The sequence below is a fragment of the Eleginops maclovinus genome, chromosome 11 (genome assembly GCF_036324505.1).
Source record: "Eleginops maclovinus isolate JMC-PN-2008 ecotype Puerto Natales chromosome 11, JC_Emac_rtc_rv5, whole genome shotgun sequence".
Classification (NCBI taxonomy): Eukaryota; Metazoa; Chordata; class Actinopteri; order Perciformes; family Eleginopidae; genus Eleginops; species Eleginops maclovinus.
Genome location: NC_086359.1, coordinates 6,723,544 through 6,751,490, shown reverse-complemented (window position 1 = coordinate 6,751,490; position 27,947 = coordinate 6,723,544). Strand labels below are relative to the sequence as shown.

Below are 27,947 nucleotides of genomic sequence, written 5' to 3'. Positions count from 1 at the left end.
TTTGGGGGAGGAGTGAGGAGAAAGAATGATTATAAAAAGGGGAGAGAAAGACAACAGAGGGAGTGACGGAGGGAGTGGAAAGGATCAAAAGTCTTTATTTGTGGATAGAATGATCAACGCAGGCTGATGAATGTTTCTTGTGACTAGTAAAGGGGTTAGTGCAACTGGACCTGTGTGGTCTTATTTGGTTTAAGAGTAATCTGATGAGGAATGCCTTTATTTTTTGTCCAGCAGTGGCTCAGTCAGTAGGGGCTTGGAATGGTAGGGTCGCCGGTTCAAGTCCCCGAACAGACTTGAAATATGGAAAGTGGACTGCTACTTGGAGAGGTCCCAGTTCACCTCCTAGGCCCTGCTGTGATGGCATAATCTCTGCAGATTTCAATGAATTATTTACGTGGCATTCGTGCTGTTTTTGTTTGTGTGCGCACACATTACCAACTGATCTTATCTGCGTCGAACTTTGACCAATGACTCCGGCCTCTGCATGTTCTTGTCACTCAGCCAAATGTAGTAACACATGGGCTCATCAATCTTCTCCTGACAGAGCCCTGCAACCCAGACATTTATTCACCAGCATGTACAGATATCCTCAGCTTAAACGTTAATAAATAACTGCAACTGAGTAACAGTATGGATTTACTCAAGGGTAATTATCTTAAGTTTCTTAAGACTATTTCAGGAAGTGCACATACATCTGCTTACACAATACAGGAGAAACAGGAGATCCCTGCATGGGTATATCTACCATAAAGTAGGTTACAAGGTTAGTCAATTGCACAACTTCACGTAAAGCGCACATTTTTCTATGACTACCAATGTGGCAATTGCTGTTAACCTTTAATCCACAAAAGAATTGTTGAGCTGTCGTAGACTGAAATCATGTTCCAATTATGAAAAGTCCAAAGTTTTAAGGCTGATGTTTTAAATTCCCTTTAACAAATACTTTTTATAATTAAACTAACACTTTCTATGCTGTCAAAATCACAATAGGGAAAGCAAAAAGCCATGTGACTGAAAAAAGTGGGTTGGACACATGCCTACCGTTTTAAGAAGCTTACAATGTTTTTCTCAGGGTTAAGACAGAGGAAAAGAAAACATACTATGAAAATATCAGCAATAATGATTTCTAAGTGCCTTCTCATCAGTCCCTTTATTGTTATGCAGTTTCAAAGTAGCTGTCAAAAGACTTGGTCATTCAAATCTACTTAATCAACTGCAAAGGAAGTGTAAAAGTTAAGATGGAGAAAGCTTGTACAAGACATGACTAAAAAGAGTCTTTTTTATTATATAGCCCAATGAACTTCTGTAAGCTACATTTCTTTAAAAATAAAAAAGTGTAATACCATCAGTTAATAAAACCTCATACAAGCCTGGTAGGTTTTATATGTCGCCTGTAGCTTCTCAGCTGGTTAATGCCTCTCTCTAGTGGGTATGTGAGGGACGGTTGTTGGAAACATGCACTCACTTGGCTATAGTAAATACAAGAATACAATACAAGTCCTGGTCATATGGCCTGATGACACTGCAGTATTGAGTATATTTAGATAGTTTACACAATGGGTACCATGTATCGCAGTATTTTAGTAAATAATTTGTCAGAGGAGAACTGGCATGCTGTTTAAAGGGCAATGTAAAAGCACTTAGGTATATTGCAGCTTTGTTATCAGTTTATGACAAAGAGGTTTTATTTCGATACATGTTGGCCTCTTCTTACTGTCAATCAAAGCTCACAGCTCAGTAAATAAATCCCTAAAACTTTGCATGTCTTTTATTTCAGGTACATCCAAATAGTCTGAATGGAATTCTCTTCTTGCATCAGGAAATACGGATCATCTGATTTAGAAAATCGGCCGATAATTATTCTCATATCAAATAATTTGTTTGCTTTAAAAACCTTCAGGTGTTGAAAGCAAACATGAAGTAACCCGTAAAATGTATTTTATTTGTTACAGTAGATCCACACCCAAGAAGGTTTAGTACTATTGTGATGACTAAAGCCAATAAAAAACGTGTCCTTGTGTTTGCACATTTTAAGTATGCAACAATAAAAATGTAAAAATCAGGGGTGGGAGGATTGAAAGGTTGCTGGCAGGAGCAGGAATGTAGAAGGATGAGAAAGGAAGCTATAAAAAAGGTCCTGATGTTCTTGTGAGGTATATCAGAGCCACTGTTGATCCTCCATAGTCTCCTATTCACACAGGGAACATTTTAAAGAACACAAAGACAAGAAAAAAGAAGAAGTAATCACTTTCAGGTAAGTCTGTACATCTGATACATTTTATTAAAAAACATAATGTGTTGCTGGTATACATTATTTTCTCTCCTTTTTAATGGATATTCTATTGAGAGTTTTTTAATCAAACTCACATTACATTGCTTTTAACTATAGGTAATTCATGTCAGCACGAACACACTGTCTCATTTAAGAAAGGCATTTATTTGACACTTCTATAAAAAAGATCTAAAAGGCAGGAGTTTCTAAATGTAGTCTTCACAATCGTGTTCAAGCACAAAACAAACGCTAAACAGAGCGTAACAACAAAGTGGTTTGCTTTAACTAACACAATATGATGGCTTCATTCTATTTATTGCTAATAGATTGTTATTTACTAAAGTCTGAGTGTGAATTTAATATATTTCAGCTGATTAAGTTTTTTATGTTTAGGAAAACTGTATTGAACCGAGCATTTTCTTTTGTGCTCCTAAAACCATTCTTAAAACCAATCCATCATCATGTTGAATCTTTCATGCACAACCTTTTAATTCTTGGATGATTATTCTGGAAGCCTGTTTAACAATTTGATTGTTTTAGGCCTATTAGAAGTACACAGGAGAAAGGTTTACCCTGCAAACAAACACAAATCGACTGAGAGAGATGAGGGAAATTGGAAAGTTATACCGAGGGTAAAATCACAAATCATTAATTTATGAAGTTGTTTGTTTGTGTCACAGATGTTGGTAACCTAATGAGGTAGAGAAAAACAATTGAGAATATTCGGCAAGGTTTATTTATCTGTTGCAAAGAAAGCAATAACCAAGCAAACACAAAGCAATATACAAATGTTATACACATTTGAATATTGCATTTCAATACTGCTTCACATTTGGAGCAACTCTATATTTTTTCCTCTTAGGAAAATGCTCACATACTAGTGAAATAAGTTTTGAATGTATGAAAGGGCTTATATTATTCTCATATACTGTATCTTTCCCTCACCTTTATCTTTATCAAATGAAGAGTAAAATGGAGTTGATGTTCAGACCCCTTCTTTTCCATTTGCTGCTGTACTGTGCAACCCAGACATCAGGTAAGTCTGGTCATCAAGAATTAAACACATTTTCCTCTTTTCAGAAAAACTCTAACCTTCTCCCACCCTTCCTAAGGTGTCATTATCCAGACTGTCCCACCATCCAACAGTGAGGGTATTATAGAGACACAGCTGGATAAAACTGTGTCCCTGGTTTGTCAGCCTGACGGCAGCCATGAGGCTGACGAAGAGTTGCTGTGGCTGAGGAATGGTGCCGCTGTCCGTCTGACAGAAGAAAATAAAATGGGTCGCAGCAGCGTGTGTGTTACACCCGTGCTCTATGAGGACAATGGGGCCACTTTCACCTGTCGCCTCAGAAAAAATGCCACAGCAATGGCCTCAGTCACCCTGAATGTCTCATGTGAGTCACTTCAAATAATCCCTATATAATAATGTTGGCGTTGTATGTTTTTGTGGGATGTATTAGGAGAAAAGTAATATTACATTTAGGTTTAACTATCTTAAATCATGCTAAGGATGCCAATGTCATTCTGTTGGTCCATCACTTTGGTCAACACTGAACTTTTCTATTCAACTTTTGAATGGACTGAAGAGAAAACTATTTCAAATCTCAAGAGGATAATTTTGCTCCAGAGAAAACAGCTTTTGAGGCTTTGCTTAGGCGCATTAGTGGTTTGATTTAAATGCTAACATCATGCTTAATCTTAAACTTGAGGCTTATAATGCTTGCCATGTTTGCCATCTCAGTTAAGAAAAAATAATTATGAGACTATGTCTTTTTGGGAACCATGAACGTCTGTTCAAAGTCTAATGAGAAATCCATCCAAAAGTTGTTAGGATATTTCCGTCTGAACCAAAGTGATATACCAACTGTCTGACATCCATAGAATTCGTAACATTGCTGATACTGCTGGCTCCTAACATACATTTAACACATTTTCCCCTTCAGATCCACCTCAGCTCTCTGGGTCTGAGGAGGTTTCAGTAGAAGAGCAGTCAATGCTAGTCCTGCTTTGTGACATCTGGGCCAATCCTTCAGTCTCTTCTGTGTCTTGGTCACTAAATGGAAGTGCCGTGGATCTATTAGCAGGCGGCTTCTCTGTGACCAATGACGGTTTCACAAGCACACTAACCGCCGACAGAGTGGAGGAAAGCTTGCATGAAGGCACGTATCAATGCACAGCAGTGTCTCCCATCTATGGAACTCACAGCAGACAATTCATCGTCACATTAACAGGTCAGTTCACACAGTCAGTGAATAATCAGCACTTGAAATTATGAATCAGTAATAAGACGCAAGAAAATGTGGGTTGATCATTGTCTTCATCCTAAACTGCAGAAAAGACCCTGAAGATCCCACTGATGCCATTCGTAGCAGGGCTGGTGGTGGTGTTCTTCACTGCGCTTCTAGCTTTTGCTTCACGATGGAGCAGAATTAGAAAGGTAACACACGTAACACAGAAAACATACTTACAGGCTGTAACACACTAAACCTCTCTTGTTTTTTTTTTCTCTTTTGACAGTGGTGCAAATAGGATGTTCCCAAAACAACCGTACTTATTTAGTTGAGAGAAACTACAGAGACATCATGACTCAGTTTGTGTGTGTGTGTGCGTGTGTGTGTGTGTGTGTGTGTGTGTGTGTGTGTGTGTGTGTGTGTGTGTGTGTGTGTGTGTGTGTGTGTGTGTGTGTGTGTGTGTGTGTGTGTGTGTGTGTGTGTGTGTGTGTGTGTACGCAATATTGTGATTTGTAATTTAAAAATATTATCATATTAGCCAATTTTTTTAAGGGATTTTTCAACAATTGGGGATATTGCTCATTTGCCTAGCATTCTGCTATCTATCTGTTAACTTAGCTTAACACCAATACTGAAATCAAATACAAACTTCTAATGCTAGCCTTATTCTGTCTAAATGTATGCCAAAATGTAAAAAGTTTTATGTGGATTACAAAATTAAGATAAAACAGAGAGCTTTAGAGATGCTAAGTGGATTGTGATAACTCTGGGCAAAGCTGTTCGCTACTTCCAGCGTTTGTGCTAAGCTATGCTAATTGGCTCTTCACAGTCCCAACCAATCCTCAGCAATAAGATATCAAGTAGTTTTCCAAAACGTCCTTCAAAATTGGACAATAAGTAGGATGCTATTGACTGTATAATCTGTTGATTATGGCAGTTTGCCTTTTGACCTTGAGATCCTCCTTAAACATGTTACTTTTCATAGTGTGATGTACAATTGCCTGTTTCTTATATCTTTAAAATAAAAGTGCATTTGTTTCCTCACCACCTTGATCTCTAATTTCGACATTTGCGCTAAACTTTAACTTCTGACTCAACAAAACAATCAAGGCTTGTTAAAATCCTGTTATACATTTACTTATAATGAGACCAAAGGACCTCCATGTCATGGGGTTCAAGGACTAGATCTTTGGTTGTGACCAATAAAAAAACACTTAAAATGTTCACATAAAAAAATGCAGCCTCATGTTGGACAAGATTCACACGTGCACAATAAAGTTATCAAACAAAAAAGAATGAAGAAAAGCAAGTCAAGGTTTATTCGTGAAAAAGGGTGCTTGGTTTTGCCTGCAGCTTGAAATAGCACTAAAGAATATAAAGTCAGTAATTATTAATGATGTAAGGTTGATGTGTTAGCCCTTTTGGGAAATTCTCATTGGTCTCATATGTGCTAATTACATGCCAACATGAAAATGTTTACCTGCTAATTGTCTTAAATGGTTTTTGAAAAATGCAGGTTCATCACAAATAGGTTTATCAGAAAAATATATTAGAAGTGGAAACTAAAGTAGAAACACAGGCTGATTAGTGCGTTCATTATATTACCACAGAGTACAGTTACACATCAGGCTGACAGAGGTCTCTAGCTCTGATGGTTTAAATGTTTAAAATGCAGGTCTGTAGTGACATCTGCTGGTCACTTTACTTCAAACTTTTCCTTTCCAATTTAATGAGGTGCAGATAAAGAATGAACCATTGTTATCAGAAAAAAACATAGAAGATAGATAGATATAATCGGAGGATGAAACCCTCTTTATTAGTCACATACATGCACACAGCAGAGCACACACATGCCTCACAATGTATGACAAGTGGAAAATACGTATCAGTATTTAGCTTAATTGAACTGTTAACATATAGTGCAATCCCACTAACCATTATATAATTCAGTAAAAATGTTGATAGCATGACATAAAGGTCCTGTTTTATTGAACTGCATTACATTGATATATGTTTAGATGAATTGTTAATGAGGTCAACAAGATATTTGAAACACTCAATAAACAATACAAAAACACAACACAAGCTGACCTGTTAAATCAACAACATGATCATTGTTGATAACAAATCAACCTCTCATGCAGAGTCATTAAAAAAAACTTGGTAAACCTCACAAAGACAAGCTTTAGTGGTTGTTTTATTGGATTGTTTTTGAAAGAAAACGATGGCAAAAAGCTGTATGAAAGTTCAATTACTATCATTGAGTGGAGAGAAAACTATGCCAAGGCTTTAAGATGTGATCAGAGTGACCGGCGTGAAGAGCAAGCGTAACGTATTACGTCACACAGGGTGCTTTGCGTACAGGGCGTGGTGACGTAGATTCGGTGCGATCTGCGGTCCACCGCCAAATTCAAATAGTGGAAGAAAGAAACAGCAGGCAGCTGAAGAGGAATATTCTCAACCCTGCTTCTTTCAGGTGAGCTAGCGGCACGGTTCGCGGTTCTTAAGCTAGTATTTAACGTGTATTTGATTAACTGTAAACTGAGGTATTATTTAAGGTAGCTGAATATGTTTCTGTAGCTAACGGTGCATTCGCGGGCACACTCTTTTGGTTGTTTGTGAATGAAAATCACGAGCCTTTTACTGATGCTACTACTACGTCTTCGAGAGGTTCCATTGTTAAGGGTGCGACATTTGTAACGTCATTATTGATTCTATTTGACGCATACGTGCTAAATCAGTGTTATTTGCTCCTCTGGATGTGTTTTGGTTTGAGCCACATTGTTATCGTACTTAGTTAAAAGCTAAACGGTGCAACGAGCCTGCAAAGCCAAAAAGAAAAGACAAAAGCCACGAAACTTTCACTAACACGGATCATTTCCCGTCCTTTGTTCATCCACATTTTTCCCATTTTTGGTTAGTTACAGATAATTGCGCAGTTATGAACGTTAGGTCAATGCTGTGAAGAGGTACACCTGTTTGTCTCTGTCTTTATACCTGTAAATGTCTCTTGTATAATGCAGCTACAACTTATGATCTTTGTGATCTACGATGTAATTATTGATTCCTACTCACAATTTCTAAGATCTGAATGTAATGTTTTCAAAAGGCTTCTTTAGTCCAAAACTAGCTCCTTTTTAATAACATATATTAACATCTGAGCACTAGAGCAGAACATCCTGACACTTGTTAAGCTGAAACAAGGGTCATTTTTACATGATATTGATCAATTATTGATTTTCGAAGATGATGCAGACTGCTTATCTGCTGCCATGAGTTTAGCCTCAGATATGGAGTAGTTGCCCAGCACATTGTCATTTCTCTCCTGCTGTGAAGAAATATTTCTTCTTAAATCTGCTATTAAAAATATGATTTATGATATCATCATGCACACTGTGCTGTTCGGTGACAACTCCACTCCCCTTTTGCAGGTTATTCAGTTAAAATGGCATCTTCAATTATGGATGGAGTCGGTAAAGTTGTGGTGGGAGTGTGGCGGGCACACACAGTCCTGGATGAGTCTGATGACGCTCAGAGCCCCCAAGAAGCCCCCGACCGTTTCCGCAAGCTTCGCTCTTCCTCTTCACTAAACTCTCTAAGAATGACGTTGCGTAAGCGTCTCCCCCTCCGTTCTGTCCAGACCAACTCTCTCCCAGAGAATCCAACTTGGGAGGCCCAGAAGGAGCAGCCAAAGCCCAACAAAGTCCACAAACTGACTCGCAGTGCTCGCAACTCCATCACTGGAGTATACCAGGTAGATGGATTGGGGTGGTTTTCATTTATCTTCATCATAATGTGAACTTGTGATTTTTGAGTTGAGAGTATCAGTAGAAAATGCAATTTATTATCCTATTTATAATTTATCTGTTAAAAATATGATCACGAAATGCAACAACTGAAATGTATTGCATATTTTCCTCATATCTTGCAACCCTGATGCAACTGCATCCAAATCAGGCAAATTGTGTGACCATTAGTTCTTACTTAACCAGAGGCTGCAGAGGACCAGAGAGTTTGCCCGTGAGGAGTGTTTGGTTGCCACCCCGGGTACATGTGATGCAGAGGAAGCTGGCGCATCAAATTCTCTCACCCCAAGACGTACGCCTGGCAGAGCTGTAACGCCCAGACGAACACCCAGAGCAGCAGCCACTCCCAGGCATACCCCAGGCTCTAGAGGAAGAAGGACTCCAGAGGCCGTCGTCAGAGGGGTGAGAACAGGTGGAGGCAGGAGGCAGCTGGTCCGCATGGCTGCACTACGAAGTCCCTTTGCCTCCCCCAACACAGAAAACCAGAGAGTGTAAGTCTGTTATTCTGGTCTAGTGCTTCAGATTTTGTTTGCTACTTTCGTTTCTGAGTGATTGCTTCTCTGCTGTAACAGGAGGTTTGACGAAGATCTGGAGTCAGTGTCCAGTGGGATCAGGAGGCTTAAACATCTGTCCAAGGCCTTTGAAAACATCATTGGCAGAGACAGCAGGTAAATCCTCTCTATTTTTCAGTTTTTTATGTAATAAACAATAGGTCTGGTGATCCGTAATACCTTTCTTTTTTAGTTAGTTATTCTGAAGTGTTATTTTATAAATAGTAGGTTTAAGGTGGGTCAAATGCAATTTCTGTATGAGTGAATGAAAGCATGGCAGTGAGACTGTGCTGTGTGTTTGAGAAAAAAATTCTGTGCCCTTTCGGTTATTCGAGCATGTTCTGCACAGAGGTGGCCTCAGAGGCGCACGATCACCCTCTTCACTCTCCCACCCTAATCTCAGCACAGTTCCGCCTGTCTTCCTCCCTTCCCCCCACTCACATTTTTCCCGGTCAGATTTGAAACTGGGACTGTGTTCTTGGTATTTTGGATGAGGGGGGAGTTAGGGGGAGACTGTATGGGTGTGGGAATTGGAGCCAGATGAAATGACAAAAATGTGCTTGAGAGAGCTTGGAGTGTAGTTACATCACTTCCTGTGTTGACATTCAAAATGTAAAACTGAGGTCTGGACCGGCCCCTAAAGAATACGATGCACTGTATTATCAGTTTGCCTTACATGCAGCCAACAGCTCCCCTCTCTGTATGAAAGGCAACTTTTTTGAAGTTTAAATGCAAGTTTGTTTTCCTCTTACAACAGGCAGTTCGGCTACTCTCTAGTTGTGGAGTAGGGAGTGGAGAAGGTAAATCCAAATGCCAAAATGTTTTTGCTACTAAAACCAGCTGAGCTGTGGAAACGTGCTCTGATTTTAATTAACTTTGAGACATAAAAGCGCATGGCAGAGACAGCATGGAGTCTATTTCGATGCATGGACTACTTGTATGTGTGACACTGTGAAAGCCTCTGACCTGTTGCAATCAAAAGTTGATCTTGTATGTTTTATTGATAACTTGTCCAAGGCTCTCCTCCTCTATCACACTCAAACTTCCTCCTTTACATATGGACTTGTACTCATTTGCCGTATTTGCTCAGCTCTGACATGCTTTTCCTACTTTTTTTTAATTCATGGTCGTCAATGGGCTTAACCTAAACATAAATATTACTTTTCAATCCCTACTTTAGGAAATATAATTTCTATGTGCGCTATATCAATATCTGTTTCTGATTATTCTCTTCTATTTTCCATATCTCATTGGATTAGTGCAGCTGCCAAAAGTCCGTGGACACTTTCATCACTCACTCCTCCGGTGTTTATACTCTGTAGTTATTTGTGTTGTCTCTTTCCCTCTGCAGGACCAGTACAAAGGAATGTTCTGGGGCAGCGGTGATGAGAAAGTTGGATCCCAGTGGTAAACTCAGTCGCTCAAACCTCACACGTCGAGCCTCTAACCTCTCTACCGCGCTGGGAGGTTTGGCCCACACAGCTGTGAACACTATCTGCAAACCCAACTGAACAACATGCATGTCTGTATGGAAAACACGGAGCCTTTTTGTAGACATTTATCCGTATTGATGTATCACTGATACATTTACTTGTAGTGTTGTCACTATATTGGGAGACTGTTACACGGCAGCTTGTATTCTTTTTTATATATCTGTGATGCGTGTAGTTTGCAGCATTCAAGTAATTCTTGTATGTTTACATATCTTAGGTTAGCCGACTGTGGGTGAAATACCCTCATTGTAGCTACCAAAGGGATTTTTATATTATTGTGTACTATCTACCTGTTTAGCTGCTACAACCAAATGTATTTTAGTTACATTTTTAAGATACTAATATTTAGTTTTGTATTCTCACTTCTGCATAGAAACGTTTTGCCAGTTTCTAAAAATATACTTTAAATTAAACGCTCCACAAGACCAAAATTATATCTGCAGACCTAACACTAAATTCACGGACGACGGGAGGATGCACCTTCCTTTACTTTATATGTATTCCATAATGTTACTAACATTCATTATTCCTCTTTCAAATGATGTTTGATTATGCCAAATTGTAAAGTGTATTTTCTATCAAAGGGGACTTTTTTTATAATTGTGTCGTGGATTTTCATTTCTTTCCCTAAGGCAGAGGTAGGCACTTTTAATGGCCCGTGGATGATTCATGCATCTATACTGTACACATAAATCATTTGATAATGTAATGGGGGAAGATGTGATGACTCATTACCTGATGTCAGCGACAATGATGTTATAAAGCCATATCCAGCAGGTTATTAGTGTTGTGACTTTCAAAATATCATTTCAAAGCAGGAAACATTGTTCCTTTCTCTGCCATTTCTGTGTATCGGTTACATTTTCTGCAATAATGAAAGGGAGATGTGTTAAAATGTGAAGAAAAAAACCCACACTAAAGCCTGTAAACTATAACGACCCAAATGTCTTGTCTTTTTTGTGGGAGTTATTTCGACACAGTCGTTTTCTAAAATGAAATGGTGGTTATAGTATTGTTCTGGTTCTTGATAGTCAGCGTTTATGTCAACGGTTTTGATTTAACATGCTTTTAAAATCAAACTCACAATATTATAGGACTGTAAGTACGTTAAAGTGCTTTGCAGCTTATTGCAGGTATTATTTACACAACCGTACAAATAGAGTTTGAGTTAAATGTATATTTAGAAATTGGGTGGGATAGTATAAATTGGTTTTGAACTTTTTTTCTAGATAGTTAGCTTCATGTTTCCGTAAGTAAAACTAAGTATATTTCATAAAGCCCTGTTTTAAAGATCGTTTTAAATAAAAGAAACTGTTGTTTTAGATTAAACAACCCAGCAGAATATTAAATATTGAATTTCCTCTTCTTATAATCAATTAATATCGGTAATTCAATTGAATTTGTTCATGTGAGAGTATAAATTGTGATTCTATTGACAGACAGACAGATTGATAGATGGATACTTTATTCATCCCGAATTGGGAAATTATTTTGTGTTCATTGCATTAAAATATTTAAAAGGTGGAATAGTAATAATACATTTTATTTGGAGGCGCCTTTCTCGGCACTCAAGGACACCGTACATGATACAAAGACAATAAAAAGGAATCAACAATGCAAATAAAAGAAAGTAAAAACAATAGATGGTGACGGAGGAATTGGCATCAAGTGGAATAAGCAGTTTTGAACAGATGTGTTTTGAGTTGTGTTTTGAAATGGGGGAATGAATCCATGTTTCTGAGTTGGAGTGGTAATGAGTTCCAGAGACGGGGAGCAGAGTGGCTGAATGCTCTGCTCCCCATGGTGATGAGACGGGCGGATGGAACGGACAGGTGTATGGAGCAAGAAGATCTGAGGGAACGGGATGGAGTGGGAACATGGAAGAGGTCGGACAGATATGGGGGGGCGAGGTTGTGGATGGCTTTGAATGTTAACAGGAGGACTTTGAATTGAATACGGATCTGAACCGGGAGCCAGTGGAGCTGTTGGAGGACAGGAGTGATGTGGTGGATGGAGGGGGTCCGAGTTATGATGCGGGCAGCTGAATTCTGGACCAATTGAAGTTTATGGAGAGTTTTTTGAGGGAGGCCGAAGAGGAGAGAGTTGCAGTAATCCAGACGGGAGGTGACGAGGCTGTGGACAAGGATGGTGGCAGTGGGGGGGGTAAGGGAGGGGCGGAGGCGATTGATGTTTTGTAGGTGGGAGTAGGCAGACCGGGTGATGTTATTGATGTGGGATTGAAAGGATAGTGTGCTGTCAAGGATGACACCCAGACTCTTAACCTGGGGGGAGGGTAAAACAGAGGAGTTGTCGATAGTGAGGGAAAAGCTGTCGGTTTTGGATAGAGTAGATTTGGTGCCGATGAGGAGAACCTCGGTTTTGTTACTGTTTAGCTTAAGGAGGTTTTGAGTGAACCAGGTTTTTATTTCAGAGATGCAATCGGTGAGGGAGGTGGGCGGAGAGTGGACGAGGGTTTAGTGGTGAGGTAGAGCTGGGTGTCATCAGCATAGCAGTGGAATTGAATGTTGAATTTGCGGAGGATATTGCCGAGGGGAAGGAGGTAGATGATGAAGAGGAGGGGCCCCAGGACAGAGCCCTGAGGCACACCTGAAGTGACGGCTGGAGGGGATGGATTTAAAGGATTTGAGTTGAACGAACTGAGTGCGGCCAGACAGGTAAGATGAGAACCAGTCTAATGGAGTGTGGGTGATGCCAATGGAAGATAGCCTGTTGAAGAGGGTGGTGTGACAGATGGTGTCAAAGGCTGCTCTCAGGTCGAGGAGGATGAGGATGGTGAGGAGTCCAGAGTCAGCTGCCATTAGGAGGTCATTGTTGATTTTGATGAGCGCTGTTTCAGTGCTATGGAGTGGGCGGAAACCAGACTGGAACTGTTCATACAGGTTATTGTGGGATAGGTGAGCATGGAGTTGGGAGGCAACTGTTTTTTCCAGGATTTTGGAGATGAAGGGTAGATTTGAGATAGGACGTAAGTTGTTGTAGTCGGAGGGGTCGGCGCCAGGTTTTTTCAGAATTGAGGTGATTGCAGCAGTCTTGAAGGAATAAAGAGTAAGAACATGATTTTTTTTTAAAAATACCTACATATGCTTACAATACTTTTTTGACAGCTAGTGCAGTTTCTATGCAATGCTGCTGACAAGTGGGAGCAACAACTGCTTTACTATTCTCTATTCAATTATTACTAATATTAAACAGTGCCGCTAAATTGTGCCACTTGGGTTACCAAAAAAAACGTTCTTTGTCCTCGCTATTTTCACAACATTTTTAACAAATGATCCTAATACAATGTGGTTGGGACAAAATTGGCCATTTCCAAAAGTGGTGGGAACATGTCCCCGGTATCCCATGTTTAAATTAAGAATTATACAGTTCTTACATTTCTGAGGGCTTGCTTTAGATGTAGCAATGCAACTATAAAGGCAACAGCTCTGCTTAGTGGTGTGTTATGGTCATGCAGGTGAAACGAGCATCGTTCAGTTTGTCCCTTGCTGTTTTCCGTCTTCAGCCCACGCCTCGCTGCAGTCGCTCCTCCTCTGTCTCTCCGGCTTTGTATCAGGAGCTGAACCCACGCCGCGGCTAACTTCTTCAAGATACCGGGGCAGATAAACATCACAAAATGGCTCTTCACGTTCCCAAAGCTCCGGGCTTTGCCCAAATGTTAAAGGATGGTGCCAAGGTAAAGTTACATGATTTTGTTGGAGGAGTTTGGTATCTTTGAGTGCGGTTGTGAACTAGCATGCTAGCTAATGTTAGCATGCCTATTCACAGTCATGTGCGAGACTTCTAGAAGGAAGCCAGGCCGCTTAGAGCTACTGCACCCTGGGCTGTTGTGACGAACTGAAAGATGTACATTTTTTTTGACTCTCCTCTTTAGCCATTAAACATGATGTGTATGTCTGCAGTGTTGTTGCAATTATAATTGACTATTGGAGAGCAGTCACACCCAGTTAGCCTTTAGCTAACTCCCTGAGGCTTACATCGCCTGGGTCAGAGATGCTGATGATTAACGGTCTCTTTTGACAACGAAATTAAACATACGAACAACAGTTCACATTTGTTGTTGTCCAAGTTATTGATAACGTTTATTCCCCATTTAAAAATAATCCTGATGTAGGCATTCAGTTACTCTTTCAGGCATTGTTTTCCATCCGTTTTAATTGGAAATGCAAAAAAATGTATTATTTCTCAGACCTTGTACATTGAGATTATTTGAGAGAAGGTACTTTAAAAAGAAAAAAACCACCATGACATGGCATAAAAGATGCTATAATTAGCCAACATGCTACTTTTCATCTGTAGTCCCTGTTCAAGAAGTCTCTCTATAAAAACAGACCATGCAGTTTAACCAGTTTTTACAATACATTGAACACATGTATGATGCAATACACCTGCTTCTGCAAGTCACCATATCTGATTCATTTTGTTCTCTGGCGCAGCACTACTCCGGGCTTGAGGAGGCTGTCTACCGCAACATCAGAGCCTGCAAGGAGCTCTCTCAGACAACACGCACCGCCTATGGGCCAAACGGTAAGCTCACAGCTAAGAGGAACATATGTTTAAAACCTTCGTTGAAACTTTGAAATAAACTGAATCAGTGAATGCTAAACTATGACATTGTTGCCTTTTTTCTGTGAGCCATATTCATGCTCAGCATATATTTGGCACATTTCTGCAAACATTCTGCAAAAGTACTCCTTTATTTATTGTTATATTTTTTAACCTACTCTTACAACTTATTTTCGTAGTTTGTTTATTTTTGCACCGCCATAAACCAAAGCAATTCTTTGTCAGGGATGCAAACTTGTCACCTTTCGGTAAAATCCGGGGGGGATCGGATCATTGTCACCTTGTTCATACCTGATGAGTTTGCATCCCTGTTGGTATGTGTAAACGTGCCTGGCAATAAACTTGATTCTGATTTTTTAGGTATGAACAAAATGGTCATCAACCACTTGGAGAAGCTGTTTGTCACCAATGACGCCGCAACGATCCTCAGAGAGCTTGAGGTAAGGATGCCTAACATACGCAACACACTGCATACAGGAATGATTCTGAAATAAGGAAATGTAACTGTTGTACATCTATTGATAATACTGCTTTTGTAGTAACACTAATTGTTTACTTTCGTATTTCATTTTTTGCATTTTGTACGTAACAATAGTCTGTACAGTTATTCTATATGTGCATATATATTTTTTATTTTGTCTGTTTGCATCATTCTACTGCAAATCTAATTTATTGTACGTGAATAATTATTTACTTACTCTGATTCCTTTTTCTTTTTATAGGTGCAGCATCCAGCCGCCAAAATGATTGTCATGGCATCCCACATGCAAGAGCAGGAGGTTGGAGATGGTACAAACTTTGTCCTGGTATTTGCAGGAGCTCTGCTTGAGCTGGCCGAAGAGTTGCTCAGAATGGGCCTGTCAGTGTCAGAGGTAAACTAATGCTGTCTTTATGCATGATTTTAAAACTAAGCAATTGATTGGCAGGAAAGCTATAGCCAAGTATTTGATCATAAATTCAGGTCATTTAAGTGATTTTGCATGCAAAAAATATCATGAAGTTCTGCTTTCAACCTATCATATTAAACTAATAATTCTTGGGTTTTGAACTGACACAGTTTAAGGCATCCCATCTAGAAACTGCAATACATGAATAAATATCATGCTGATTTGGTGATGCTTTTTCAAAGCTTATTAATGGCAAAGACACTTTCGCTCTGGATCCTAGAGAAATGGATTGCTGCCTTTTGCTCAGTGTCTTTTTCCCTTTCTGAAACAGGTGATCGAGGGCTATGAGATGGCGTGCAAAAAGACTCTCGAGGTCATGGCAGACTGCGTATGTTCCTCTGCCGAAAACCTCCACGATATTAAGGAGGCAACAGCTCTTATCCGCACAGCAGTCATGAGTAAACAGTACGGTAATGAAGACTTCCTCGCCAACCTCATCGCCCAGGCCTGTGGTGAGTCCTGAATGCAGACTTCCTCAAAGATCTTTATTAATACTTAGTGTAAGTATTTCTTTAACTTTCCTTTTCTTACTGGGTTGTGTTTCAGTGTCCATCTTCCCAGAGTCCGGCAATTTCAATGTTGATGGTGTCCGAGTATGCAAGATTTTGGTAAGCATTATTATCCTTTTAAAGGTATTTGGTTTTTTTTACAGTGTGTGTTTTGTTTGGCTCTAAATCACTGTCTGTGGTTTGTTCAGGGCTGTGGAGTGACATCGTCCACTGTGCTACACGGCATGGTTTTTAAGAAGGAAGCAGAGGGAGATGTCACATCAGTTAAAGACGCCAAGATCGCGGTCTACTCCTGCCCCTTTGACTGCATGGTGACAGAAACCAAGGTAATGAAAACTCTCTTTGACGGCTGTGGAAAAAAATTCCCACAGTCAGGACTCTAAAGATGGTCGGTTCTTGGGTGCCAACAATCGTCTTCTTTTGTCACATAGGGCACAGTGCTGCTCAATAACGCAAAGGAGCTCATGAACTTCAGTAAGGGAGAGGAGGAAATGATGGAAGCTCAGGTGAAGGCCATCAAGGATGCTGGTGCCAACGTAGTTGTGACTGGGGGAAAAGTGGCTGACATGGCACTGCACTACGCCAACAAGTACAACCTCATGGTGGTCAGGTAAGAACCAGAAGAAAATAATCCAAATAACCGTTAAATATAATGGATATAAGCTTGTAGGAAAAGAGTTTCATATCAAAATGTAACCTTTCGCGTTACTTTGCCCAAAGCCATGTTGTTTTAGAGATTTCCTGTATTAATAAAACGGTATTGCAGAGCCTTTCTCACAGTGTACTTCACTAAGTCATAACTCCCCCTTCTTCCCCCATCAGGCTGAACTCCAAGTGGGACCTCAGGAGGTTGTGCAAGACTGTGGGAGCTGTAGCACTGCCCAGGATGGTGAGTGCCATCATGTTTCATTCAGACAAAAAGCATAAAAACTCAATGACCTCTCTATAACGATGCTCTTCTGCTCTCTTAGACTGCGCCAACCCCAGATGAGATGGGTCACTGTGACAGCGTTTACCTGTCAGAGGTGGGGGACACTCAGGTGGTAGTCTTCAAACACGGTAAGCCTTTCTTTTGGGAGTCTTTATTTAAAATCTGTTCTTTGCTCTTTGAGTTAAAGGCTCAATGTGTTGGTTCTTGATTGTGTTGAACAGAGAAGGAAGATGGTATCATTTCAACGGTGGTGATCAGAGGCTCCACCGACAACCTGATGGACGACATTGAGAGGGCTGTAGATGATGGAGTCAACACCTTCAAGGTTCTGATCCGGGTAAGTTATATCAATAAACCTATGTACAAGTGTGAGTAATGAGAGATACAAATGAAAGAATCTTTTTGTACAGGCAAAGAAAGATATAAGCATGAGACATTGAAAAGGATCATGTCAAAATGTATCTAAAAGACTTAAAATTTAAACACAAAATGTTTTTAAAAAATATCTCAAATGGATTTTTGTTGACTTTTAGAAGCCTCAAAGTAAGGTCAACTCTGAATCTATTTCCATTTACTCTGTGGCTGGCACAACTGCTAAAGTTTCTGTGTCTTTCCCCGTTTCCAGGACAAGCGTCTGATACCTGGAGCCGGAGCCACTGAGGTTGAGCTAGCCAAACGGATCACTGCATACGGAGAGGTACAAACATTTAAGTCCATAAATGGAAGTGCACCCGGTTCAGATGAATGCCTCCTTCCATGGTTTTACCCTTTTTTGTCTTTACTGCTTGACTTGCTGATGAATTGCATATACGTGACCTTTTCTTCTCTCCTGTGTAGTCCTGCCCGGGTCTGGAGCAGTACGCCATCAAGAAGTTTGCTGAAGCCTTCGAGGCCGTGCCACGGTCGCTGGCTGAGAACTCTGGTGTGAAGGGGAGCGAGCTCCTCTCTAAAATGTACTCCGCACATCACGAGGGGAAAAAAAACGTCGGCTTTGACATTGAGGTGTGTGTCTGTACATGGTTCAGAACCAATATTCAAAGTTAAGAATTGACCAGCTCATCATAAAGTCTTTGCTGTTTGTCGAACATTTTGCCACTTTACACAATAATGATTCATGCATAGTTTTTATAACTGCTGCTAGTGAGGTGTTTTTATTAAAGTGAGGTTTATAGTCAATAATTGCATTTAACATTCAACTTGGCGGCCTTTCGTTACAGTTTAATAAAGCCCGTTCAAGTTGTGTCTATAATTCAGTAATGCATGCAGAATGAATTCTTCCTCTCAGCCTCCCTGAGTGCATAGCCATTTATTTTGGGGATTTATTGAACTGTCAATGGCATTGATGAGGATGTGATGTCGTCTTTAGGGAGAAGGCCCCGCTGTGAAGGACATGCTTGAGGCTGGTATTGTGGAACCATACCTGGTCAAATACTGGGGCGTCAAACTGGCTACCAACGCTGCCATCACAGTACTGAGAGTGGACCAGGTGTGTACAAATACTTTTGAATGTTTGTTTTTTTAGGGAAAACGCAGGTGTTTATGTTCTTGTCATCAAATTGCATAAAAAGAAAAAACTACAAAACTTCAGGCTAACTGCAGAACTCCACTATCATGTTTTTAGGAAGCCCCAAGCATCTTTCCTAATGATGTCACAAATATTATTTTGTATTTGCAACAGGGCTAAATATTTACCCTAACAGTAAGCTAGTGTGACTAGTTTCGCAAGTTGAATTATACCCGTGTGTTATGTTTTTAAGGAATCGGCTCACATTATCTCCCTTGTGACCAATTTGAAGATTGTAACTGTTCATCACTATTTGTTATATGTATTAACTATATGGAATACTCTGAGGGTTTTATTTCACCATGTTTTGAATAGTTGAACTAAGCCTTCTCTTTATTTATTGTTTGGAGCAGAAACAGGTGCTGTACTGTCATTCTTATTCATTTGTTTCTATACAAAGACTCTGGACTTGACATTGTCTCATCAGGTTTACATTCTCCCATGGCCTGATGACTTTTATCCCATCACTTCAACAGAAGTGGGAAACTATTCAGTTTTGAGATGCAACTGTGGAGGCCTTTGTGAAGTGTTAGTGTCCACCAGGTAGTTGATGTTAGTTGATATGTGCGATGCAGATCATCATGGCTAAAGCTGCAGGGGGACCCAAGACTCCCAAACAGAGAGGCCATTGGGACAAGGACGAGTGGGACGAAGCACCTGATAATTTTGACACTCACCATTAGAGTGCGAACACACAACCTCCGTCAGTAGGTCCTGGAATGCGTGTGTGATTTATTTTGTTTAACTCACTCGCTCACGGGAAACTGAAGTTTGAAGTGTTTTTTTGCCTGTCACTACTAACACCAGGTGTGATACAGAACTGAATGCAAGGAAATGTTGTAAAGCTAAAGCATTCAGCCACCTCAAGGGTGTTTTTGATATAAAGCGTGTCACTGACGGCGAACTAAACCACTTGCACAAAACGGATACAGTATGGTGTGATGGCATGCTGCATGCACTCATTAAATGTTTCTATTGCAGTGGATGCCCCCAGGTGAGTGAATTTCAAAAACGTTCCATGTAACTTTAATGATTTAATAAAAAGGTAACAGGTAAGAGATGAGGGGCTCCAGGTGGTAAAGTGGCTCTGTTGCCTGGTGGGCATTCTTTTCAATCCCTGTAGCCATTCTACTTCATCATAAATCCCAGCCCAATTTGTCAATAACCAGCAGTCTGAGATTATTTAATGATAATGATCATTGTCGTTGAGTCCTTAGTTCTGTGATCAGTAACTGGATGGAGATTTGATATTTTATTTAACAGTTTCGTCCTTTCGTTTGAAAAGCATCATTGGCTTTTTGCCATGTTGGCACATTTTCTCTTGGCAAACTATCTGCCCATATGAGACTATCAATATTTCACAGGTATAAATAGTCCTCCTGGGTATCCTTAAGGATTTAAATCCGCTCTTTCACTTTTAAAATATAACCTACATCTCTATTCAAGTGTATAAATCCAAGCAACAAATCTTCATATTTATCTCAGGGTTTCTTCCCATGCTAATTTCTGTTAAACATGAATGTTTTAGTTGAACTATCTGTGAACCTGCCTCCCTCAGAGCCTACATCCTGCTGCGACGATCTCCGTGCTCTAGATGTCCAGACGGTAAGAACTTACTGATCCAGTGACTGAAAACTGTCTTTTCTTCTTTCAGATCATCATGGCCAAACCAGCAGGGGGACCCAAACCTCCCCAGGGCGGCAGGAAGGACTTCGATGAGGATGACTGAATCTGATGCCGTGCAGCTGATGCCCCTTAGACCCTGAACGCTCCCACATGGATTCACAAAACCTTTTCTACTTGTTTATTTAAAGATCAACAGTTTGGTTCATTTTGTAGCAATGACCACACATTAACAAATATGTGAAAGTAAAATGTATGGATGGCACTGTTTGCTTTATTTGTTCGTAGTCCTAAATAAAAAGCACTTGGGCTATCATCCTGGTTTGGATTTTGTTTTCACTTCATGTCACTCAGAAATGGGGTTTGCTGTTTCATTGTCATTTTTTGACACTTTGGGTGATTGTAGATCATATATTTTCTTTGTTTCAATCTTAATCAATTGGGTCAGTTGAAGGGCTATAATGTACCACTATGTCCGTAATGGTACATTATTACTATACATTAGTTCTATACGTCTCCTTTCCTTGAAGCTCATAAATCAGTACAAACATGCACGACTTACCTTTTGATGTTTGGCCGTGTGTTTGCTCGCAACATCTTGTGGAGCAGCAGAATTTATGCATGTACTGGTTTATTTATGGAAGACGCAAATTGAAGGGAGAGGTTGATGACTACAGAATTACTACTTCACAATGCGTTCATAGTTGTATTGATGCATGCAAGTGTTTGTTCCATGCAAACAAACAAAACACGCCACCAGGTCTGCTATGCAAATGATGTAAACAATAATATAAATTGTCTCGTATGTGGAATCGATGGTCTGGTTACAGAGAACAGCAGGGGGAGCCGAACTCCACCAGGTTGCAGTCTCATTGGATGGCAAAGATGTGGGCGGATTTGCGATTACGTTGCCCCTACAAAGGATTAACTTGTTTCTATGTCGCCACATCTATCACACTTTACACCGACAGCAAGCTTAGCTGCTGAAAGGTGATAAAAGAGTATATTTAAGTGTCTTTTTTTAAGCTGAAACTGTCTGTGTTCGAAACTGTTGAATGGCTACCATGGAAGCGTACAGCAAAATGTGAGGTGTCCGGATGAGTTTGCAGTGCTGATGTCCTGTCACACTGATGGGGGCCGACAGCAGTAAAAGCAGGAAGGTGAGTAAGGTTGTGTACAGTTGCTCAGGTGTGACGCACTCGGTGGGTTTCCCTGTTTCCATGGCTATGATTTGGTTCCGAAAAATCACGAGGCAGCAACGACAGTGCCCGTCACGGATGGTTATGGGGTTTTATTTTAGCAGTAAACCGAAATAACGTAATACAGTTGTGTAGTTTATTAAAAATGTGTTGTTTGTATTATACTTGATGTTATCTCCTAAAATTGTCGTTATCTTTAATAGTACCTTTAATATTGATGCTTTTATTTTGAAGGAGAAAACTTCACACTTCCGGACATCTGAAATCTATATAGATATTGGCAATTGAACGACAAACAAAATCCAATTTTAATCCTAAAAGCCCAGTCAGATGCAGATTTTGCATTGACAGTTATTTCTGCTGAGTGACTGATATATTTGTGCCTTCATCTGGCTCTGATGATTATAACATCCAGCACGGTTGATTGCACACATCTTGCACCACCGAGCATCAGATCTGTTGTGCAGCCCAGGGGCAGAGGGGGGGTGCGGAGAGAAGGTTTGTGTGACCGAGTGACTGCAGATTGGGTGTATTAGGGTATCTTTTGCTCTTGTTTATTCACAAATGAGAAACAATCCTCAATCTTGTCGTGTACAAAAATGAAAGGTTTGTTTTTTGGGATAGGATATAAAAGTATTCATTTATTATCATTGTACTACTTGTGCGAATATGATAATTATAAAGAGATCTTTCCTTATACTCTCAAGGTTAAAGTGTGTGCGCTTTTCTTCCCATAATCTGAATGCATTTGGTTATGCTATTCAGCAACACCAACAAAAAAAAATCATCCACAACAACATTCCTGTTTCCACTTCTTTCTTTCCCACTTTTCCATGTACGGGTTTCCTCCAGATAGTCTTGTTCAGTCCTGCAGTCTGAATGTATTCGTTTAGGCTATTCAGCAAAAAAAGAACTCTGGAGCAGTGGAACGGGCCCAATCTAAAACCTCCCTACTCCCCAACATACTCCTCTACCTTCCCATTACAATCACCATAATGCTTCTTGGTGCATCTCTTTTCCCTTGTCCCTCCTACAGAGGCCTGCTGAAGGGCAGGAGGATGAAAACTTCTCATCTGGGTGGCGGTGCTTCCTCTCCAGCATGGGGCTGTCTATCCCAGCAGGCATCTGTCGCCTGGCCCAACCAGCCCTGCGCATGGGTCAGCGACGAATGCTCCAAGGCAAGGCCCCCGACATCCCTGATCACGTGCTGAGGTTGGCGGGAGTCGGCCCAGGCAAGCTGAGAGCAGAGTGGAGCCTGCCGGGGTTCATTATCATGTTCCTGCCCGAATTCCCCCATAGAAATGTGCCTGGGCACGAACACTTCCAGGTAGATCTCAATTCCAACATACACACCTGCAATGTGTAAGGCTGGATATGATTGGATAATGTCTGTATCCCTCTGACTGACTCTGTCACCAGGTAATGAGTTACATCGCCAAAGGTTCGTTTGGGCCCATTCTGAAAGTGAAGGACAAAGCCAAGCAGAAAACCTATGCTGTCAAAGTGAGTCTACTGCCTGAATCTCATATTTTAAATGTGGTTTTTTTATTCACCGAAGCCACAAATATACTGCCTGTTTATTAATTCATGAAAAAAGTACAGTGCTTACAAATTGTATAAAGTTCAAAAGACCGAGAGTATGACATACATGTAGGTTGGTTTTGACTGCTGAGTAGTCATACTTCATCTCAGTATTTCTGTCATCCAACAGGTTATACCCAAATCAGAGATTCTAAGACTCGGGGTGTTGGAGCAGTCAAAAGAAGAAGTTATTGTTCAGGTAGGTGATATGAAAAGACTTTGACAATCACTGTTAATTGGTAAATCTTGAACAAGGATTTCATCAATAATACTTAGTTACTGAAGTTATAAGCTAACCCATATCTCAGAAAACAAGTTAGATTTATTTAAAACACATAAGCACAATTGAAGCAGAATTACAGAACATATTCATTCTTATGGGTCCAATTAAAAGCACATTATAACAAACCCATAAACACACAACAGACACAAAAGCACACATTAAAGGTAGTAGGCACTGATAACTGAAGATAATTGATTTATGACCGCATGTTTTATTGTCCTGTAACCACTGTTTCACAGATTTAGTAAATTAGGCATAATCCAGTGAGCGGCCCTCTCTTTGTTTATTGGCCAAACTTGAGATTTTGTTCACGTTGCTCTTGGACCTTTGCCCGCAGCGTCAGGTTCGCCACCCATTTGTCCATGACCTCCAGGACTGCTGGCAGACCCAGCGCCACCTCTACATTAGTGAGTCAGCAAGAGACCACTGACCCAATCCAACCCAAATCCACTACCCCAAGACTTTAATCCTTACAATCCCAGTCTGCTACTGTCTGTCCGTCCTATATCTGCTTTGCCTCCTTTTCCTCTCGTCCGGAGCATACCAAAATCAGCCACTGACTCAGAAACTGTGACCCAGTTTGATGGTTACCCCACCCCCTGTGAGAAAAAGAGAGCAAAGTTAGCCTGGGGACCAGATGTTGAATGCTGCATCTCAACACATGCACGCGAAGGAGAGGACGCTCCTGCTTACTCGAATAGTGAATCATGACTGATTTACTTATTTGTGAGCAAGTTAAGACTGTATAAAGCCACCCTTCTGTATTAAAGAGGGGGGCTTCTTGAGGCTAGATAACTCCACATAGATAGGGATGGTCAATTATTCCAGACACACACCTGTTCACTATTCACCCCACTTTTGGAAACCCCAGTTGTTGTTTTTTTAGGAAAATAGTTTTACACTCTCCTCACTTCTAGATCACACTCCTCTTTCCTATTTACTTGCACCAGTGTGTGTGTTCCACATCCCGCTGACCTTCACTACCCCTCTCACCACTCATTTCATGATAAAGCATGTTTAAACGATGTCTCTTCTCCCGTAGTGTGTGACTACTGCAGCACAGGAGACCTGTACACATACTGGCAGATGATCGGTCAGTTCTCAGAGGACACGGTGCGAGTGTTTGCAACAGAGTTGGGATGTGCACTCGGTGAGCATGCTCTACCATTTTGATATTTAACACCTCAAGTTTCCTTAAAAAAGTTAGATCAGAAGTGACTTTAGGAAAGGTTCCCTAGTTGACAGTATTCAATGTAAGTAAAGAGGATTTATCAGCTGTCATTGGGTCCCCCACAACAACAAAGCAGTGGGTTTTAAATATGCCAGTGAGATCTAGCAGTCTAGTTGAGTTTATATTTTGTTGTTCTTTTCTATAGGCTTTCTGCATGACTTTGGGATCATTCACCGAGATTTGAAGGTAAGAGAGGGAGGTTAATCATACATTTTGGTACCAATTAAAATACCTTTAATGCACTGGAGAATCTGCACCTGAAGTTTGTTAAATTGTAAATATGAATGTGTGTTTAATTCAGTCTTTTTGACAATTTCTTTCGGTAGATGGAGAATATCCTGCTGACAGACAATGGTGAGTAAGCACCAGCAGAGAGCAGCATAACTCCTGACTGCTGCTGGAGAACCTTCCAGCAAATATGTGCACATCTGTCAGTCCATCACTACAATGCCCTTGTATATCAATGAGATCTGGTTAGGATGGGAAATATTTTTTTACATTCCTACACCATTAAGTCAGTAAAAATGTTATGTCATATGCATCTCATGTAAATTGTCTGTTATAGGACACATCCGCTTAGCTGACTTTGGTTTGTCCCGTCGGCTGGAGAGAGGAGGAAGAGCTTTTACTATTTGTGGAACCATCCAATACATGGGTGAGAAACACTGCATAACATCTAAACACTGAGGAAATATTTACAGACTAAGCATGTTGTGCACTATTTTAATCTTTTATACGAGGTTGTGAATAGAAATGTTACGTACAAATACATAGTAGCCTACATCCGGTGTTTTGAGCATGCTGTACCTGCTCTGCAGCCCCGGAGGTGCTCAGTGGCGGACCCTACAACCATGCAGCTGATTGGTGGTCGCTGGGAATCCTGCTGTTCTCATTGGTTACTGGGAAGGTAAGATCTTGTTGCCGGTAGAATTGACATGTCTTGCATGATAAGCAGATATTTCCCACAATCATTGAGAGATTGAATTGTTCTTTAAATGATTTTGTTGTAAAATTGAGTTTTTCATAACATTAAATCAAATGATATAAATGTAAAAGGCCCCAAATGATTTAATGTTTTCTTCAATCTAGTCATAGAAAGGATGATAAAAGGTCTGGCCTTCTGAAAATGTCCATCTCTCCTCAGTTCCCCATGCCTCCAGAACCAGACCACTGCAGTATGCTGAGGAAAGTCAGGAGTTTCCCCTACGAAATGCCCCTCAGCCTCAGCTCCCCAATGGCCTTGCTATTAACGGAGGTGATTACACAAAGTGTAAACATATTGCCATAAAACATTAAAATTATTTGACTACCTGCACCAGTATCCGGTGATGGGTATTGCTGTTTGTTCAACTTCATTTATATTTCCAGAGAAAATTCTAATTATTAATTTACTTTTATGTCATTTCTTTCTGTAGTTTCTATGTGTAGTTTTTGAAATAAGTCAAATAAACAAAATAGGGATTTTTTTCTTCTGTTTGACTTTGTATTATATTTTGTTATAAATGCATATCACATATACATCTGAATGTTTTGTTCTAGAAAGCATTTCAAAAAAGTAGTTAGTAGCTTTCCTTACACTGCCAGTATCTACTAACTGCTTGGCCGGGCTAGTCTGATGTCAAATCCTGATCTAGAAATGCTTCTCTGTCCAGCTTTTGTGTAAAACTCCCTGCCGCCGCCTAAAGACCCTTGATCGTTTTAAACGCCAAACCTTCTTCCGGGGAACATCTTTTGACCTCGCCCTGCTGCAGCGCCAGCCTGTGGAGGTAACTGAAGACTCTCTGGATGAAGCCACTTTGGCTGCTCATACGTTAGTGAGATTGTTGAGGAAATTTTCACGATAAAAAGTGGAGTGGTTTTTTTCATCTCTTTCAAGGTGATTCTGGAGCTGAGAGAAAGACCAGACCGACCGGCCAAAGCACGCCGAGGCCTAACTCTGTCTCTGCAGCCTCTCAAAGGCTTCGACTACGATTCGTTTCTCAGCCCGCCCGCCACGCCGGACACACAGCTGGATGCTGACACACACACGCACACAGCTGTACCACTCCCCTGGCCCAGCACTCCCACTGCAATCTGCTCAGGAAAAAGTCCCACGCAGGGAAGTGTTTGTGTGACGGACATTCAGTTTACAGTATGGTTCGTAACACACTCAAATCAAAGGCCTGTCATGATTTGATATATGTACGTATATTTGCTGCACACTTATTCACCCTTACACACAAGTGTGGTGCGCCTTTTAAAATGTCTTAAAAATAATTTATTGTTATTTAATTTGACCTTTAGTGTAGAAAGGAATGATTAATTTGATTAACATTCGAAAAACTCCATTTCCCCCCCTAAGAGTCATACGTTTTTTTAAAACTTGTATTGCCTTTCTCCAATGAGCACCTTTTCAAGCCTCCTGCATGTGCTCTACAGTTGTGCAACAAAGAATGCGTTGTTTTTTTTCAGTTTTCATGTGGCTGATCATGGTTTGAATAATTGACTACCTGTTCTCAGGGTTGCACCCGCAGGTTTCCCATGTCAGCCTTGATTTTGACACCCATCTTACTTCCAGTTAACATTTTGACAGAAACAACCTTTTTCTATTATCTTAGGCTGCCATAACCCTAGCCTGTGATCACACCTTTAGGCACTTACCTGATCATCATATTGTATTATGATTGTGTAAAGTATGCCCTGAAGTGTACCCAGAATACCTCACATCCTCAATACCTGTGATCCTGAGCTTAGTTTTTTGTCACCAAAAAATGCTTATTTATACATCCTCTTTATAAAGTTTATATGACTATTTTGGATGCTATTTGTTGTTATATGTTATGTTACAGTGTATTTTTGTAATGACCATATAGCACAGCTGGAATATTAAACTGTTGCTGTACAGCGACTTACTGATTTGGATTTCTTTTTGTCTGTGTGAGATGGCTCATTGCTTCCCTTTTCTTCAGTTACGCCACACTGTTGCAGAAACATTGCTTGTGTTTGGTTAAGAAAGGACATTTTGTCATGTAGTGGACATGTACAATTTGTTTACTCTACTTACAGTGTATACTTTACTACATTTTAGAGGGATCGTGTTAGGGTTATAATTAGGATCATAGGTGGTGTAGATGAAGGTTGAAAACTTATATGAAACTAA

General features: G+C 40.4%; 4 protein-coding genes across 8 annotated transcripts; all 4 read left to right on the top strand.

The window, feature by feature from the left end:
* The first annotated feature begins 2,068 nt into the window (after nt 1-2,068).
* Nucleotides 2,069-5,553, top strand: tmigd1 (transmembrane and immunoglobulin domain containing 1). Its single transcript, XM_063894520.1, has 6 exons — nt 2,069-2,254; nt 3,239-3,308; nt 3,385-3,669; nt 4,219-4,506; nt 4,609-4,712; nt 4,793-5,553. Exons 2-6 carry the CDS (start codon nt 3,245-3,247, stop codon nt 4,802-4,804), a joined length of 753 nt encoding a protein of 250 aa, XP_063750590.1. The 5' UTR covers nt 2,069-2,254; nt 3,239-3,244; the 3' UTR covers nt 4,805-5,553.
* Nucleotides 5,554-6,909: 1,356 nt separating this feature from the next.
* Nucleotides 6,910-11,291, top strand: LOC134871743 (uncharacterized). Of its 3 annotated transcripts, XM_063894595.1 has the most exons (6): nt 6,910-6,982; nt 7,938-8,260; nt 8,499-8,803; nt 8,885-8,980; nt 9,621-9,663; nt 10,215-11,291. In XM_063894595.1, exons 2-5 carry the CDS (start codon nt 7,952-7,954, stop codon nt 9,649-9,651), a joined length of 741 nt encoding a protein of 246 aa, XP_063750665.1. In that variant the 5' UTR covers nt 6,910-6,982; nt 7,938-7,951; the 3' UTR covers nt 9,652-9,663; nt 10,215-11,291. The 3 variants fall into 3 exon arrangements, with proteins under 3 accessions (XP_063750665.1, XP_063750663.1, XP_063750664.1); XM_063894593.1 differs by lacking the exon at nt 9,621-9,663; XM_063894594.1 differs by lacking the exons at nt 6,910-6,982; nt 9,621-9,663 and adding an exon at nt 7,108-7,191.
* A 2,561-nt stretch (nt 11,292-13,852) lies between these two features.
* cct8 (chaperonin containing TCP1, subunit 8 (theta)) lies at nt 13,853-20,830 on the top strand. Of its 3 annotated transcripts, none has more exons than XM_063895781.1 (16): nt 13,853-14,050; nt 14,811-14,901; nt 15,301-15,380; nt 15,663-15,812; nt 16,159-16,339; nt 16,434-16,495; nt 16,585-16,722; nt 16,828-17,006; nt 17,219-17,285; nt 17,368-17,455; nt 17,549-17,664; nt 17,953-18,024; nt 18,165-18,329; nt 18,694-18,813; nt 19,467-19,594; nt 20,546-20,830. In XM_063895781.1, the coding sequence occupies exons 1-15, from the start codon at nt 13,991-13,993 to the stop codon at nt 19,572-19,574; spliced, it is 1,677 nt and encodes a 558-aa protein (XP_063751851.1). In that variant the 5' UTR covers nt 13,853-13,990; the 3' UTR covers nt 19,575-19,594; nt 20,546-20,830. The 3 variants fall into 3 exon arrangements, with proteins under 3 accessions (XP_063751851.1, XP_063751850.1, XP_063751852.1); XM_063895780.1 differs by having other exon boundaries at nt 19,467-19,598; XM_063895782.1 differs by lacking the exon at nt 19,467-19,594.
* Nucleotides 20,831-21,433: 603 nt separating this feature from the next.
* On the top strand, nt 21,434-27,704 carry rskrb (ribosomal protein S6 kinase related b). Its single transcript, XM_063894462.1, is given in 14 exon segments — nt 21,434-21,674; nt 22,750-23,040; nt 23,133-23,216; nt 23,425-23,493; nt 23,915-23,984; nt 24,620-24,727; nt 24,954-24,994; nt 25,135-25,162; nt 25,374-25,463; nt 25,627-25,715; nt 25,953-26,063; nt 26,461-26,574; nt 26,685-26,873; nt 26,875-27,704. Coding segments are annotated over 14 exon segments (1,362 nt in total). The 5' UTR covers nt 21,434-21,644; the 3' UTR covers nt 26,923-27,704.
* Nucleotides 27,705-27,947: the final 243 nt, after the last annotated feature.

Coding starts and splice junctions, on each gene's coding strand:
- cct8 (XM_063895781.1), top strand. CDS start 13,991: ATGGCTCTTCACGTTCCCAAAGCTCCGGGCTTTGCCCAAATGTTAAAG. Junction 15,381..15,662: donor CGATCCTCAGAGAGCTTGAG/GTAAGGATGCCT, acceptor TTCTTTTTATAG/GTGCAGCATCCAGCCGCCAA. Junction 17,007..17,218: donor TACAACCTCATGGTGGTCAG/GTAAGAACCAGA, acceptor TTCCCCCATCAG/GCTGAACTCCAAGTGGGACC.
- tmigd1 (XM_063894520.1), top strand. CDS start 3,245: ATGGAGTTGATGTTCAGACCCCTTCTTTTCCATTTGCTGCTGTACTGT. Junction 3,309..3,384: donor CTGTGCAACCCAGACATCAG/GTAAGTCTGGTC, acceptor ACCCTTCCTAAG/GTGTCATTATCCAGACTGTC. Junction 3,670..4,218: donor AGTCACCCTGAATGTCTCAT/GTGAGTCACTTC, acceptor TTTCCCCTTCAG/ATCCACCTCAGCTCTCTGGG.
- LOC134871743 (XM_063894593.1), top strand. CDS start 7,952: ATGGCATCTTCAATTATGGATGGAGTCGGTAAAGTTGTGGTGGGAGTG. Junction 8,261..8,498: donor CCATCACTGGAGTATACCAG/GTAGATGGATTG, acceptor TTACTTAACCAG/AGGCTGCAGAGGACCAGAGA. Junction 8,981..10,214: donor ATCATTGGCAGAGACAGCAG/GTAAATCCTCTC, acceptor TTCCCTCTGCAG/GACCAGTACAAAGGAATGTT.